Source organism: Brachyistius frenatus, unplaced genomic scaffold, assembly GCF_029030835.1.
Source record: "Brachyistius frenatus isolate BFR_SWC_R1_liver_20210118 unplaced genomic scaffold, ASM2903083v1 Contig_9, whole genome shotgun sequence".
NCBI lineage: Eukaryota > Metazoa > Chordata > Actinopteri > Embiotocidae > Brachyistius > Brachyistius frenatus.
In genome coordinates, this window is record NW_027210608.1 from 7799115 (window position 1) to 7813020 (window position 13906).

Here is a 13906-nt window from a genome sequence, read left to right on the forward strand (position 1 = left end):
TGTAAAAATTATTTGACCACATCCATTTGTATGATTATTCTAAAAGGCACATACAGTGCATCCGGAAAGTATTCACAGCGCTTCACTTTTTCCACATTTTGTTATATTACAGCCTTATTCCAAAATTGATTAAATTCATTTTTTTCCCCTCAAAATTCTACACACAATACCCCATAATGACAATGTGAAATACATTTTTGAAATTTTTGCAAATCTATTAAAAATCAAAAATGAAAAAAATCACATGTACATAAGTATTCACAGCCTTTGCCATGACACTCAAAATTGAGCTCAGGTGCATCCTGTTTCCACTGATCATCCTTGAGATGTTTCTACAACTTGATTGGAGTCCACCGGTGGTAAATTCAGTTGATTGGACATGATTTGGAAAGACACACACCGTCTATATAAGATCTCACAGTTAACAGTGCATGTCAGAGCACAAACCAAGCCATGAAGTCCAAGGAATTGTCTGTAGACCTCCGAGACAGGATTGTATCGAGGCACAGATCTGGGGAAGGGCAGAGAAAAATGTCTGCAGCATTGAAGGTCCCAATGAGCACAGTGGCCTCCATCATCCGGAAATGGAAGAAGTTTGGAACCACCAGGACTCTTCCTAGAGTTGGCCACCCGGCCAAACTGAGCGATCGGGGGAGAAGGGCCTTAGTCAGGGAGGTGACCAAGAACCCGATGGTCACTCTGACAGAGCTCCAACATTGCTCTGTGAAGAAAGGAGAACCTTCCAGAAGGACAACCATCTCTGCAGCACTCCACCAAGCAGGCCTGTATGGTAGAGTGACCAGACGGAAGCCACTCCTCAGTAAAAGGCTCATAACAGCCTGCCTGGAGTTTACCAAAAGGCACCTGAAGGACTGTCAGACCATGAGAAACTAAATTCTCTGGTCTGATGAAACAAAGATTGAACTCTTTGGCCTGAATGCCAAGCGTCATGTTTGGAGGAAACCAGGCACCGCTCATCACCTGGCCAATACCATCCCTACAGTGAAGCATGGTGGTGGCAGCATCATGCTGTAAGGATGTTTTTCAGCGGCAGGAACTGGGAGACTAGTCAGGATGGAGGGAAAGATGAATGCAGCAATGCACAGAGACATCCTTGATGAAAACCTTCTCCAGAGCACTCTGGACCTCAGACTGGGGCGAAGGTTCATCTTCCAACAGGACAACGACCCGAAGCACACAGCCAAGATAACAAAGGAGTGTCTTTGGGACAACTCTGTGAATGTCCTTGAGTGTCCCAGACAGAGCCCATACTTGAACCCGATTGAACATCTCTGGAGAGATCTGAAAATGGCTGTGCACTGACGCTCCCCATCCAACCTGATGGAGCTGGAGAGGTCCTGCAAAGAAGAATGGGAGAAACTGCCCAAGAATAGGTGTGCCAAGCTTGTAGCATCATACTCAAAAAGACTTGAGGCTGTAATTTCTGCCAAAGGTGCTTCAACAAAGTATTGAGCAAAGGCTGTGAATACTTATGTATGTGTTATATTTTCGTTCTTTATTTTTAATAGATTTGCAAAAAATTTAAACAGACTATTTTCACTTTGTCATTATGGGATATTGCGTGTAGAATTTTGAGGGGAAAAAATGAATTTAAAACATTTTGGAATAAGGCTGTAGCATAACAAAATGTGTAAAAAATGAAGGACTGTGAATACGTTCTGGATGCACTGTAGTGTATATCCATTAATCTAAACATAAATCTAATATGACCGCATTTCCATCACATTACACATACAAGCTCAAAGCTTTTATTTTAGTCTTTTCTAAACTGGGTTGTAATCTTGTGTAAAAGTCATTTGAATTTTTGATGAGCTGCAGTGTAATAAACAGGGTCAAAAACACACCGAGATGAACGCAGTCACACACACACACACACACACACACACACACACACACACACACACACACACACACACACACACACACACACACACACACACACACACACACACACACACTGTGCGTGTATGTCTGACATGCCCTGATTATCAACTGAAGCATTTCAGATTTACATATGGAGTTATATAAATGATACATTTCAAAAGGCTTTCGTATGAGACCATCAGGAAAATGAAACTGATCTAAATGTCGGTACAAAAATAAAAACTAAATCCATTCATCCTCTCCCTATTCGTGAAACCATGCCACTTACTATCTCAATAGCGTCTCATGGCGACACACTGTCTTGGACACACAAAAGCAGTCAGACATCTCCTTTGACATCACTGATGATGGTTTTCAGATCAAGACTTTATGTCTGATACAGTAGGCAGTGGGCTAACAGTGTCTTAGGCAGCCCTGGGAAGAGCTCTGCTGGCTGGTTAATTGAACTCGAGGGGCTCTACATTGTGGCTGACTAATGCTTTGATAAGTGGAGAAAAATAGAAATGCTGGGCTAACGCAACCATTGCATGCTTATCCGGGGGATCAGGCTTGGAGACAGTGGTCATGTTGTTAACTTACTGGTTATTGCAGGCTAACCGATGACAAATTGACTGGATGATCAGCTAGTTGCCTGACTACCTGCGTTTCTGTTTATTTCTATTGACAGAGAGGTCAGCAATCTCATGATGCTACAATGAACACTGATGAATATGATTAGCATTTCAGTATAATATACGTAATAGCAGTTTGTAGTCTTATCTAAAGAAAATTTCAGTCAACAGCATTGATGGTTAATCATTACCCTTAGCTAAACCTCATCCCCCTTAGTTACTGTTGCTGCCCGGCACATGGGACATGTGCAGTTTACAATAATTACAGGAGGTTTAACCTTATAATTATTTGTAATTTAGGTGATTAACTTGATAAAAGCAGCCTTTTCATTTTGATGTCATTGATTTTCCATCTGAAATTACATTGTCTATCAGCTGTAGCTAGCTGACTAATTAAGATAGTATCACAGGTGGTTAAAAAAAAAAAAAATCCCAAAAGAGAACAAGCAAAATGTAAGAAGCCTTCTTGGAAAACCAAGGCAGAGGATATATTTACACCTTTTAGTTGGTATTTGCAAACAGTATCCTTTACTTTTAATATTATATGAAAAAAAAAAAAGCCTTGGTGAGGACCAACATGGTTGGCAAATGTGACAAATATCACATAATTAGTTTGGCTGGGGCAGCTGGAGGTTAACGTTTGCTCCAATGCAATAAAGAGAAGGACAGAGCTGCTAACTTGAGGACCAGATTCAACACCGTGGTGAAATACCATATGTGAACAGGACCTTTTGTACCATGACCTGTAACTCACAAAATAATACTGTATGAAATGCTTCTTGGCCTTAGATGGACTGCATAAACAGCTGGGCATTGTAACGACTGCATAAGAGCAGATAGTCTCACTGTTTAATTCACTGCAAATATTATGGCTTTATATAGCCTATGTGGTGGTAGAAAAGCTAACAAAAACTGACATTATGTGATCCAGTAGTCTTCAAATGCCAAGTATCTCTCTGACTCAAGTTTTTTGCAAGTCTTTGCACATGGTTTCAACATGTGGAGAAAATCATAGCTCACAGACCTGTCCTGCGGAGTTAAGGTTAAAGTTATTGGACAATTGCTGTGCAGGGGAGGGGTTAGAGAAGGGTCAGTGGAATTCCTAAGACTCTGAAGTGCCAGGGTTACAACACACTACTATAACAATGTCCATGTAAACAGCAAGTGTTAAACCAGTAGGAAAAAAAAAAAAATCAATAGAAGCAAGTTAAATAGTTTTGCCAAGACAAGGACAAAACTTGATAGTGGAGGATGATACAACTCAGTAGGAATAGTTTTGGTGAGGCTAAAAGCAGACAGCAGGGAGTGACGGCACACCTGGCACTGCATCTGTGCTGTGTATGTGTTAATGTGTACCTGAGTGTAAAGAGGCTCATAGATGTCCACTCCATTGTCCTTGCTCTGTTCGATGAGCATGCTCCCGCGTTTCCAGATGAATCGTGCAGGAGGGTTGGAGTTGACGGTACAGCGCAGGAAGACCGTCTTCTCCTGGTAGTAACTGCCACGCACATCGCTGATGGTCTGGTGCACCGTCAGAACTGGTTTGTTAAGGTCTGCAAACACAGCAAAAAAGCAATAAATAAAATCATGAGGACTGATATTGCTGCAGGGGTTGATTAGATATCCCAGATGCTTCTTCATTCAGCTCTTTTTGCACCAAAATGAACACAAAACCACAAGATACAGTTTTCTAAAAGTACAAATTCCTGTATGGAAAGTTTAAATAGATTTTCATTTGTATACTGTCATCTCTGCTGTGCAAAACATTGGCAGTATCATGTGTGGCAGGACGAGGATTTGGTAACTGGGACACAACTGTAAATAAGGGCAAACAAATGTAGTTTGTTGATTGAGTTGCCTACCCACACTGACCAAAACTGTCCAAACAGTTGCCTATTTATCATGGCTTCTAACAAGCAAATGTCCAAACAATCTGTGTTTTGCCATTTCCCTCTCTTGCTGTGAATCTCGCACACCCCGCATTTATATATTTTTTCTGTCATTTTTTTTATTTTTTTTATCTCTACCCCAACCCCCCTGCCACATTTTTCCTGTGCATTTTCTTCATGGGAGTGTCGTCTCCCTTTTCCTCCAGTGGATAGGATTTCAGCTGCTGTCATGAGCATGGAGGCTGCTTTCCCCTGGTTTCTGCCATTTCTCCAAAACTCACTGCCACTTTCACTCCACATCACCATCCCTTCCTTTCTATCCTGTCCTCCTCGCTCTTTGCCTCTATCTCTTACAGGGTAGAGTTGTGTGTGTGTGTGTGTGTGTGTGTGTGTGTGTGTGTGTGTGTGTGTGTGTGTGTGTGTGTGTGTGTGTGTGTGTGTGTGTGTGTGTGTGTGTGTGTGTGTGTGTGTGTGTGTGTGTATGTGTGTGTAATCCCGATTCTTTGCAGCCTAATTGGACTGTTGCAGACTTCAAACATTATGGAAACAATTTCTACCAACACCATATAGGTTCCTCCCTTTTCCTGCCTTTCCATTTTACCCCTCTCCTTCCTGCTCCTGCACCTCCTATTTTTTTCTCTTCACTGCTTCTGTCCCTCACTTCTTTTCAATTGTGTCAACCCATCTCACCTGCAGCACACGCATCAAGAAAGCACAGTGCAAGCTATGGAAAAGAGGTGAGATGTAACTGTACCTACAGTGTTTCTTGACACCATCAAATGTTAGCATAGCAGGGCTCGTGTGATGGAAGAAGGAGGGAGGTATTTGTTTGAGAGAAGCAATGTGTAGATAAGCATGCTTGATTTTTGAGTGTGCTGTTGAAAAGGCCACAGCTGTCACAAGAAGGCTGTGTCTTACGCACACACAGGCACATGCACGAGCGTGCACACAAACTCACATCTGGAACTACATCAAAGTGTGTGCAGCACAGCAATAGAATCAGAGCACTTTTGTGGTTTGAAGGTTAGAGCTCCAGGACTGACTGGCACATAAACACACAGGGGCAACTTAAGCTCATTCAGGTGGCTACAAACAAACCCGACATTGCATGAGACAACAACTTCTTTTTTAAATGACATGCGAGCCACAGGGTCATGGGAAACTTTACTAATTCATAAGCTGTAATAGAACTACTTTGCATGCTTTAAAGCTCAGGAAAATACAGTGTGCAGAAACATCGCCTGAATATCATTGGAAAAAAGGGGCGAGTCAGGATGGGTACAACACGAAACACTACATGTGAACACTTGGGACAACAGTTGTTTTATCAAATAAAATACAAAATCTGAGCATTTTTTTTATATCCTATAGATTTGAGTATTCCACTTGAGTGATGCACGGGCAAGAAAATGAAGTCATGCTGAATATGTCATATAAAAAAACAATCAGACCCTTCCATGATCTTGAGAATTGCTTTTAAAGAGAGTATTATATTCATGCTATCAAACTGTTTTTACCAGTTATGTCATATTGGCAAATGCAATCCCTGGTTGGACTATGTTGAATGAATAAATCGTCACATTAATGACCTGCACAAGAGTCACTACCGGTGGTTGAGGTGGATGGTGGGCGTACATGATGTGCAAAATAGTGCAAAGTCATATCAAATAAAAGTTGGGCTTCATACACTTGGCTAAGTTGCTTATTTTAATACTCTGTGAAGTGCTCACCTGCTTCAATTGCTTTTATCTCCCTGTGGACACTGTCACCTATGAATCGACAACCCACAGACAAAAGGCTAGGCAAGAAACTAGACAGCGAGGTACGACCAGTCACCCTAAAAGCCTTCGCCAGCAACTGGCCTTCAAACCTGGCCAGCTTAAAATACATTTGCTTCCTGTGTCTGCCACATGTGCATGTGTGTGTGAAAGAGATTTGGCAAAAAAGCAAACACCTTTGTATCATTGAATTTATGAATATGCGCATGCACATGCAAGTGTTTGTGTGTAAGTTTGTCCAAGACTGGCACAGGGTTTCTGTATGATTTTCACAGATCATTTGCAGCGCTGGGGGAATCCTAGCTGACTAATGCCCCCGGTTGTGTGTGTGTGTGTGTGTGTGTGTGTGTGTGTGTGTGTGTGTGTGTGTGTGTGTGTGTGTGTGTGTGTGTGTGTGTGTGTGTGTGTGTGTGTGTGTGTGTGTGTGTGTGTGTGCGTGTGGCAGAGAGTGGGTGAACGTGACTATCTGCTGTCATTCTGTTTATTTCGTGACACTTTGTTTGAATGAGAACAGAGTGAAAAGTGACAGAGTGACAGAGAGAGAAGCAGATACAGACAGGTAGATTCTGAAGAAGATTTTACACATGTAAATGGACATGGACAGAGGTCCACACTGTGTGTTCATACACAACCAAGAGGCTCTGACGGCATAAAAAGCCTACTGTGCCCATATAAAGTGATACATTTTGGCGTTATAATTAAATGCTGAGCATTGTTTGGTTTATTTTAATAATGATCATCTTTAAAACATGGGTGTTTCATACTGCGATTATCAACACAACACTGGTGCATTTGTCCAGTGAAAATAAACAAAAACTATACTAATATTAAAAAAAAAAAAAAAAACATTTAATGAATACAAAACAACTTCCTGGCCTTATATTTCAAAAATCCCTTTACTGGGGTCATTTATACAAGACACCACTTTTACTGAATTTCTTTTGACTTGACAATTGTTGTTGTTAAAGCTTTCGTAATGCAAACTCCCAGGGTGAGTCTAACTTTACTCAGTTTGGGTCCTTAAGTAAATGGAGACACAAGATGAAACTGCAAGTGTACAGAAATACAATATGAAACTTTAATGAAGCTTCTGATTTCCCCAAAGTCCTGCCTTTGCACACAGCTTAGATCAATTGCACTGCACGGCTTTTGGTAGCCACAGCTTTTAATGTACATCTACGCTTTCAAATTTCAAGCTGCTCTGGGGGTCTGGCATTGTTTTCTGCTTAGACACCACACAGTGGTGCTGACACAAAGACATTTTAGTTTTCCCTTAGAGTGGCCCTTAGCTCGGACAGATGCACGCATTCATGTATTTTTTTTTTATAGCGTTAAGACTGTGTGATAAACAGTGGCACACACTTTCTTCGGCCCTAACAACTAATAAAAATATAGATTTCTGATTTATGTCTGTCCTTTAGCAAAATCCTCTGTATATTTGTTCTGGATTATATCCTGTTTTAAAAACTGTTCGTTTGGGATATTAAGGGGATAGATTTAAAAGAAACAAATGTTATTTTTCCCGTGTGGATTTAATGATGTTTGTGTTGTTTTCAACTTAAAGGGAGTTAAAGATTTTGACCAATATGTTGTTAAAATATGTATTAGCTGAGTTTAAACTTAAAACATATAGCATCGTAAAATATACAGCAACTTGCAAGGAGTACTGCCCTGTAGTCTTTTTAGTTTTTCTCAGATTTATACAGAAAGCTTTTTATTTTTGGGCATTGTACTTGTTGTACCCTGGAAAAGACTTTAAGGCATGGAAGAAAAAATAATAAATACAGACTATAGATAAGGAAAAGTCCTACACTGGATTGAAATGGAGTTAATTTTAGCGACTTGAATTACCTGGATCCTTGAAAACTGTTTCTATGGCACAGACTAAAACAGCAGAAACAGAAAGCAGCTAGAAAGTGGACAACTATAATGTCTCTACAAACTGCCCCTTTTTGTGTTGCTTTACCTGCTGCTACTTTATATTTAGAACATTAACCTCATGGCAAACACCAATCATTTTTCATGCATAAATTTTGCTTCATTTAAATGTTTTTTGATAAAGACAGTAAGACAAAAAGGGACAAATCTCAAGCACACTGTCTTATCTGGTTTATGCAAATTAATTCAAAAGAGGCAATTCAACATTGTGTCAAACAGTTTTGATCAGGCATGTTAGACCTGCTGCCTGCTAATACAATTTCTTTATCGTTAGAAAAAAAAAACTGTATTTTACTTCAAATTGCTTTAAATATTCTCAAGTCTTAATTTCTATTCAAAATAAAAGTGATGTACCCTTCAGTAAACCCACTTTTAAAACAGCATATTCTTTAAAAATTCTTAACATGTTTAAGGTATTACCTAAAAGTTAAGACAGTCTAATTTTGGTAAAGTATTTCAATCATGTTTGCTCTTCAAGATGTTTTAATACAAAACATATACGGTAGTGTGAACATCCACTAGAAAAAAGCAAGCTTGTACAGGCGTTGTTTTTTATCTTAGGAATCAGATTAATTACAAATTCTTGACATCTGGCAACTACACTACCAGCAAATGACATCTAGTGCTGAGAATACACAGCAACAAAAACAGTCTATTTCTGTATTCCCACTGAAGTTTCAAGAGTTTTACACCCTATTTTAAACCCTTTAACCCAGCGTGAAGATTAAATCTTGAGAGAAAGTTTGGAAGAAATAACCCAGGCAGTAATGTCATTTCACAACATTTCACACAGCTGCATGTATGAATCTTTTATCAACCTAAAATTTGCCTGTGTGCCATCAGTTCCCCAAAAATGTCAGTGGAATAACCAGAGAAACTATGGTAATGACGGAAACAGAGATTTACTCAGAAGCAATCCATCCTGGCGGTCAGAGTTGACTGAGTGTGTTTTTGTAACAAGTTGACCTCTGCAGTGTCCTTTCCCCTGCAGGAGGACACCCTGGACTCCAAATCCTCTTTGATTTCCAATAACATGTCCTGTACTCTAATAGCTCTCCTGGAGTAGATGGCCATTAGACGACCAAAGAGAAGATGACAGGTTCAATTGAGTGTGATTGTGCAATAGAGGTGTGGTACGTATGTGTGTGTGTGGTTTGGTGGGTGGATGTGATTGTGGGAGTAATAGGTTCAGTACCTATTGTGCAACATAGAACAACTAGTGTATTATTCCCAGTAAACGGAGCTGTAATCACTGCAGACCACTGAAGGTCATTGCAGAATCTATTAATCTGCAAAATAATAACTCATAAAGAAAATGTGCATGCATGTAAGAAAGACAAAAGAGACACTGTACTCATACTTAATAGATGGGATACATGGAATATTTTCTATTCAACAACACACAACAAACAGGATAATAGGTGGCACGGTATTGCCTCAGGACCAAAAGAGCCGATCAAATGTTAAATGTTATGTGCTTACATAGCTCCTTTTTATCTTTACAGTGAGCAGAGCTTTTTAAGGTGCTCGCCCGCTACCAAGAGGAACTTTGGGTTCCGTGTCTGGCCCAAGGACACTTGGGTAGGTGGACAGGGGGAACCGGAGCGTAAACGACTATTGCGAATAGCAAACAGCCCGCTATCACACTGAAATATTTCAAATGTAAAGTTTGTATTCCAAAGAATATTTATCATATCATATCAAATTCCAATCCATCTAACACTAAAAAAAAATCTAATCTTAAAAAAATAATAAAAAATAAGTAAGTAAATTTATTTCTGAGCAAACTGCCCCACATAGCAAATTTCCATTCCAGTCAAAAAAATTCACAAGATATTGTCACTGTATGACTTCAAATAATGAGCTGTTTGAGAAGTTTCAGGAATATCACCACATGTTGTTACCTGTCAACTTCGAAGATAAGATAAGATTTAGGTAAACCACAATATTGGCAAAAATGGTAGCTTAGTGATGCTAAATTCATAAAAATATCATTGAAGATAGATCCAGCTTTTGTGACTTTGTGATGGCCATTTGGATATAAGAAGACTGATGCATGACAGCTGAAAGAGCAGCAAATATTTGTTTTCTCAGGTAGAAAACAGCTGTCAGCTAAAAAACTATTCATATAGACTGCAGCCTGTAAATAAAATGCAGTCTGCTGTAATAAGTGATCATCACACCAACTACAGGAAAACAACAACCAACTGTCTTTTTTTTTTTTCTTTCTGTTGCACAGATATAGGTGCACACATTCACAGAGACTGAAAACACATTCTTACAGACTATCGACCCCACACACAAACTTCCATAGATGCATACAGCCACACACAGAGAAAAGTCTGTGCGTACCGAGAGGCACAAACAGAGGCAGACTTGCCGTTTGATCCAGCTTCGCTTCTCGTCAATTATTCAGCATTCTGCTCATAGACATCGCCTTAAAGAGGGCATAAAACATGCACGAGGCCCACATTTGGAAATAACAAGAACATTGCCTGTGTTTAAAATGCAATGTTTAGAAGTAAAGATTGATTTAGGCTGATTTTCTCTGCTCAGTTTGTCTTGTTCAGTTTTTAGTGTAATAACAGAAATCACCGTTTTTGTTTTTGCTCATTTCACCACACCAGTCATGATGTCTCTCTCACGCTTTGTTAATGCTTGATGCCCATAAGGACAGATGATGGAAAAGACAAGAATAGATGATGCAAGACTCAAAAGACTTTTATGTAAAATAGGATTGTGGTTTGGACTCTGAAAAAACATATGGTACCACAAGTAGCAGAGTCTGCTAACAGAGGTAAACACAGACAACATGCTGAAGATGAGATGAAAAAAATGAGATTCATCAACAAAAACATATGACCTGTGAGACCAAAATGACCTGTCAGAGAAGGGATGTCATCATTCAGTGTTTTCCAGACAGGTAAAAAGAACAAAAAAAACCTGCTGGTATGCCAGTGATGTGATGTAACAAGGAGAATTATGCTTCTTCTTAGCTGAACAAAAATCCCTTTGTAGTTTTGTATGATTGTTTAAATGACCTTGGTTAGTTTCCTGTTTACATGTAAACACAAAACGTACATATAGGAGCCACTTAGTGTTAATGACCATTGTTTAAAAAAAATTCTGGCTGCATTTTGGCTGTGTTTAGCAAAAAGTATACATTCTATTTTAGTCATCTCTGCAAATGAATCTCAACAGCTGCTGTTCTGTAGAGTCACTCAAACTTTCCTGAAGATTACAAAGAACACAGAAAACAGTGCGGCCCATCGATGTCATGTAGCCTACATCTCATAATGTTGGGTTTAATAGGAGGGCACAGGAACAGGAACATGTGTTAAGAGGAATTACACTGTCTTTTCTCAAACTAACACTCATGAATTTACTGACAACTGAGCATTTTCGTTCAGCCAGCGCGTTATGTACAAGCCTTAATTATGCTTTTGTCAGCCAAGAGCCTGGGAAAAGATATTAAACATTCATGATGGTGTGACTCTATTATTTTAGGCCATAAAAAGACTAATTTGGGCATAGTTATTTACTGCGAGTATGACAGTGTCGCTGCACAGCGGTGGTGACAGGAAAGAGGGTGTTAAGGGACACAGAGGCATAGTTCATTCACTCAGCCTCTGGGCTAAATAACACACACACACACACACACACACACACACACACACACACACACACACACACACACACACACACACACACAAGAAAAGTTGCACACTGGCATATATTTACACAAGAAAAGTTGCACACTGGCATATATTTACACAAGAGTAGGCACACTTCTAGACATGCATATGCCAACACACAAGTATGCACTCACCAACAAATACACACACAAACTCCTCAGGGCCAAAATAACACATGAATCTGAGTTCCCTTGCTGTAGCCCCTGAGGGCAAAAAAACAAGAAAGTCCTTCTGTGTCCCTGTAAGTGCCTTCTGAAGTTATCTATGGGGAGCAGAGTGGATAAAGGATGCCCTTCTTACTCCTTCCACGTTCGTGTGGATGTCTGGGTCATGGTGTAAAAGCTGAGATCCATGCATTGAGTTAGTGTGGTTTTGATCTTAAGAAAAAGGGTATGATGACATCCAGAGTCACATGGAGCTGCTCCTTTAAGGTGGCAAAAAAAACCAAAAAAAAAACATGCAGCTTCTTTTCCAATTGTGTCAGTGCACGGTTATACAGTGCACGCTGCCAAACCCCTTGGCTTGCTGTATATTTAATTAGTTTTGTGGCATGCATGGCACTGTGGACCATGGCAATACTATGTATGGAGAACACATGTAGACATATACCTCATAATACAGGCTTTTGCTGCTCTTCAAATTATTAAATTGCTCCTGTCTTGTTGTGTTGTGGGACAAACACACAAACACTAGACTCAGAGGCAATCTGTGCACTGCCTTTATTGAAACCTGTTCAGATACCAAAGTGGTACTCTGGCACAACTTTACTTTCATTGTTTCCTGGTTAATAGGAGACAGTGAACAAATAAATATACAAGCGCAAGGAGACTCCCAAGATAACACATGGGTCTGAAAACAGTCTCATCACTTGTCTTTTTGAGAAGTTGGGATAGGTTTTATCACTTTATTGGAGCAGCAATGAAGTTGAGATGTTTTAAAAACTATAAAGTTAAAAGCGACCCTGTCAAACATGCATTACAATTCTTTATATTGTGTCAAAATATCAGATGACAGAAACAACTCTAGCCTGCTGGTCACTTACCATTTAAATTATTATCACTCCAAGAACACATTTTAAAAGCAAAGTCCATGTTCTTGATTTGCATTGTGTTTTTGTTTTGTTTTTATCTTTGCTAGTTTTACCATAACCATAATCTGACCTTACAAAGTTGTGGAAGGTGACTACAAAACAAGAGTAAAGACTCTTAGCAGCTTTAACTTTCAGACAGTCAGCAGACAGGCTTTTGCTTCTCTTTGACTAAATGAAACCATCAATTTACATCCATTATCTTGTCTGTTTCATCCATTATCTAATATTCCATTGAGTGCATTACTATCCCACATAGTCATAATATTTGTGGTTTTAGATGCAGTACATTTACCATATTTACAATTTTTCAGGTCTTATGCCAAGTCTGTAATTATACGAATTGTGTTCTGTATTAGATTTACAGTACATTGCAACCAATCTGCTATTGTAACAAAATTACTGAAAACTATGATGACAGGTTGGTAAATATAACTACAAATAGCTCGTGAACATAAATCCTGCTGAAGCTATGCTAATAAATAGAGATGTAACTGCTTATATGTGTGTTAACACTGGACCACAAGCTTTTCTATGAATATAACTGGACGCCCAATAATTCCATCTCATTACAGTTAGTTCTTCATGACGTAGAGCGAGGGAATTACCTCATATCTTTACCATCTCCTGACTGACAGGTCTAAGGTTCAGCAGCTCTGAGCAGGAGCTAATAACAAATCCCGCCAAAAGCCCAAAGCAAGATGCTGAAAATCCACCTGCTTACTCAATAAATATTTAACAGACACAGCTTAACACTTCAATTTTGAGAAAAATACAGTAGATCAAGTTTCAGGAGTAATCTGAGGTAGATGATGTCATATTTTTGACCCGAGTACTTCCTGTGGAACTCTTACAGACCGTTTTGGTACCATTGTCAGTGAGTAAGCATTTGTACATGTTTCTAATTGTGCCTTTGGACTATATGGCAGTCACATTAACTATTTATTAACTCTGGACATAAGGGATTTAACCTGTGGCCTTCATGAACTTCACAAAGCTTTAC

The 13906-nt window shown here is 39.4% G+C and overlaps 1 protein-coding gene across 2 annotated transcripts in view; it reads right to left on the reverse strand.

The window, feature by feature from the left end:
- Positions 1-13906, reverse strand: part of LOC138616328 (MAM domain-containing glycosylphosphatidylinositol anchor protein 1) — a 171698-nt gene that overhangs the window by 68765 nt on the left and 89027 nt on the right. For both annotated transcript variants that reach the window (XM_069690568.1, XM_069690567.1), the window contains exon 5: positions 3873-4069. In XM_069690568.1, coding sequence (XP_069546669.1) covers positions 3873-4069 — 197 coding nt within the window. The remainder of the gene's footprint in view (positions 1-3872; positions 4070-13906) is intronic.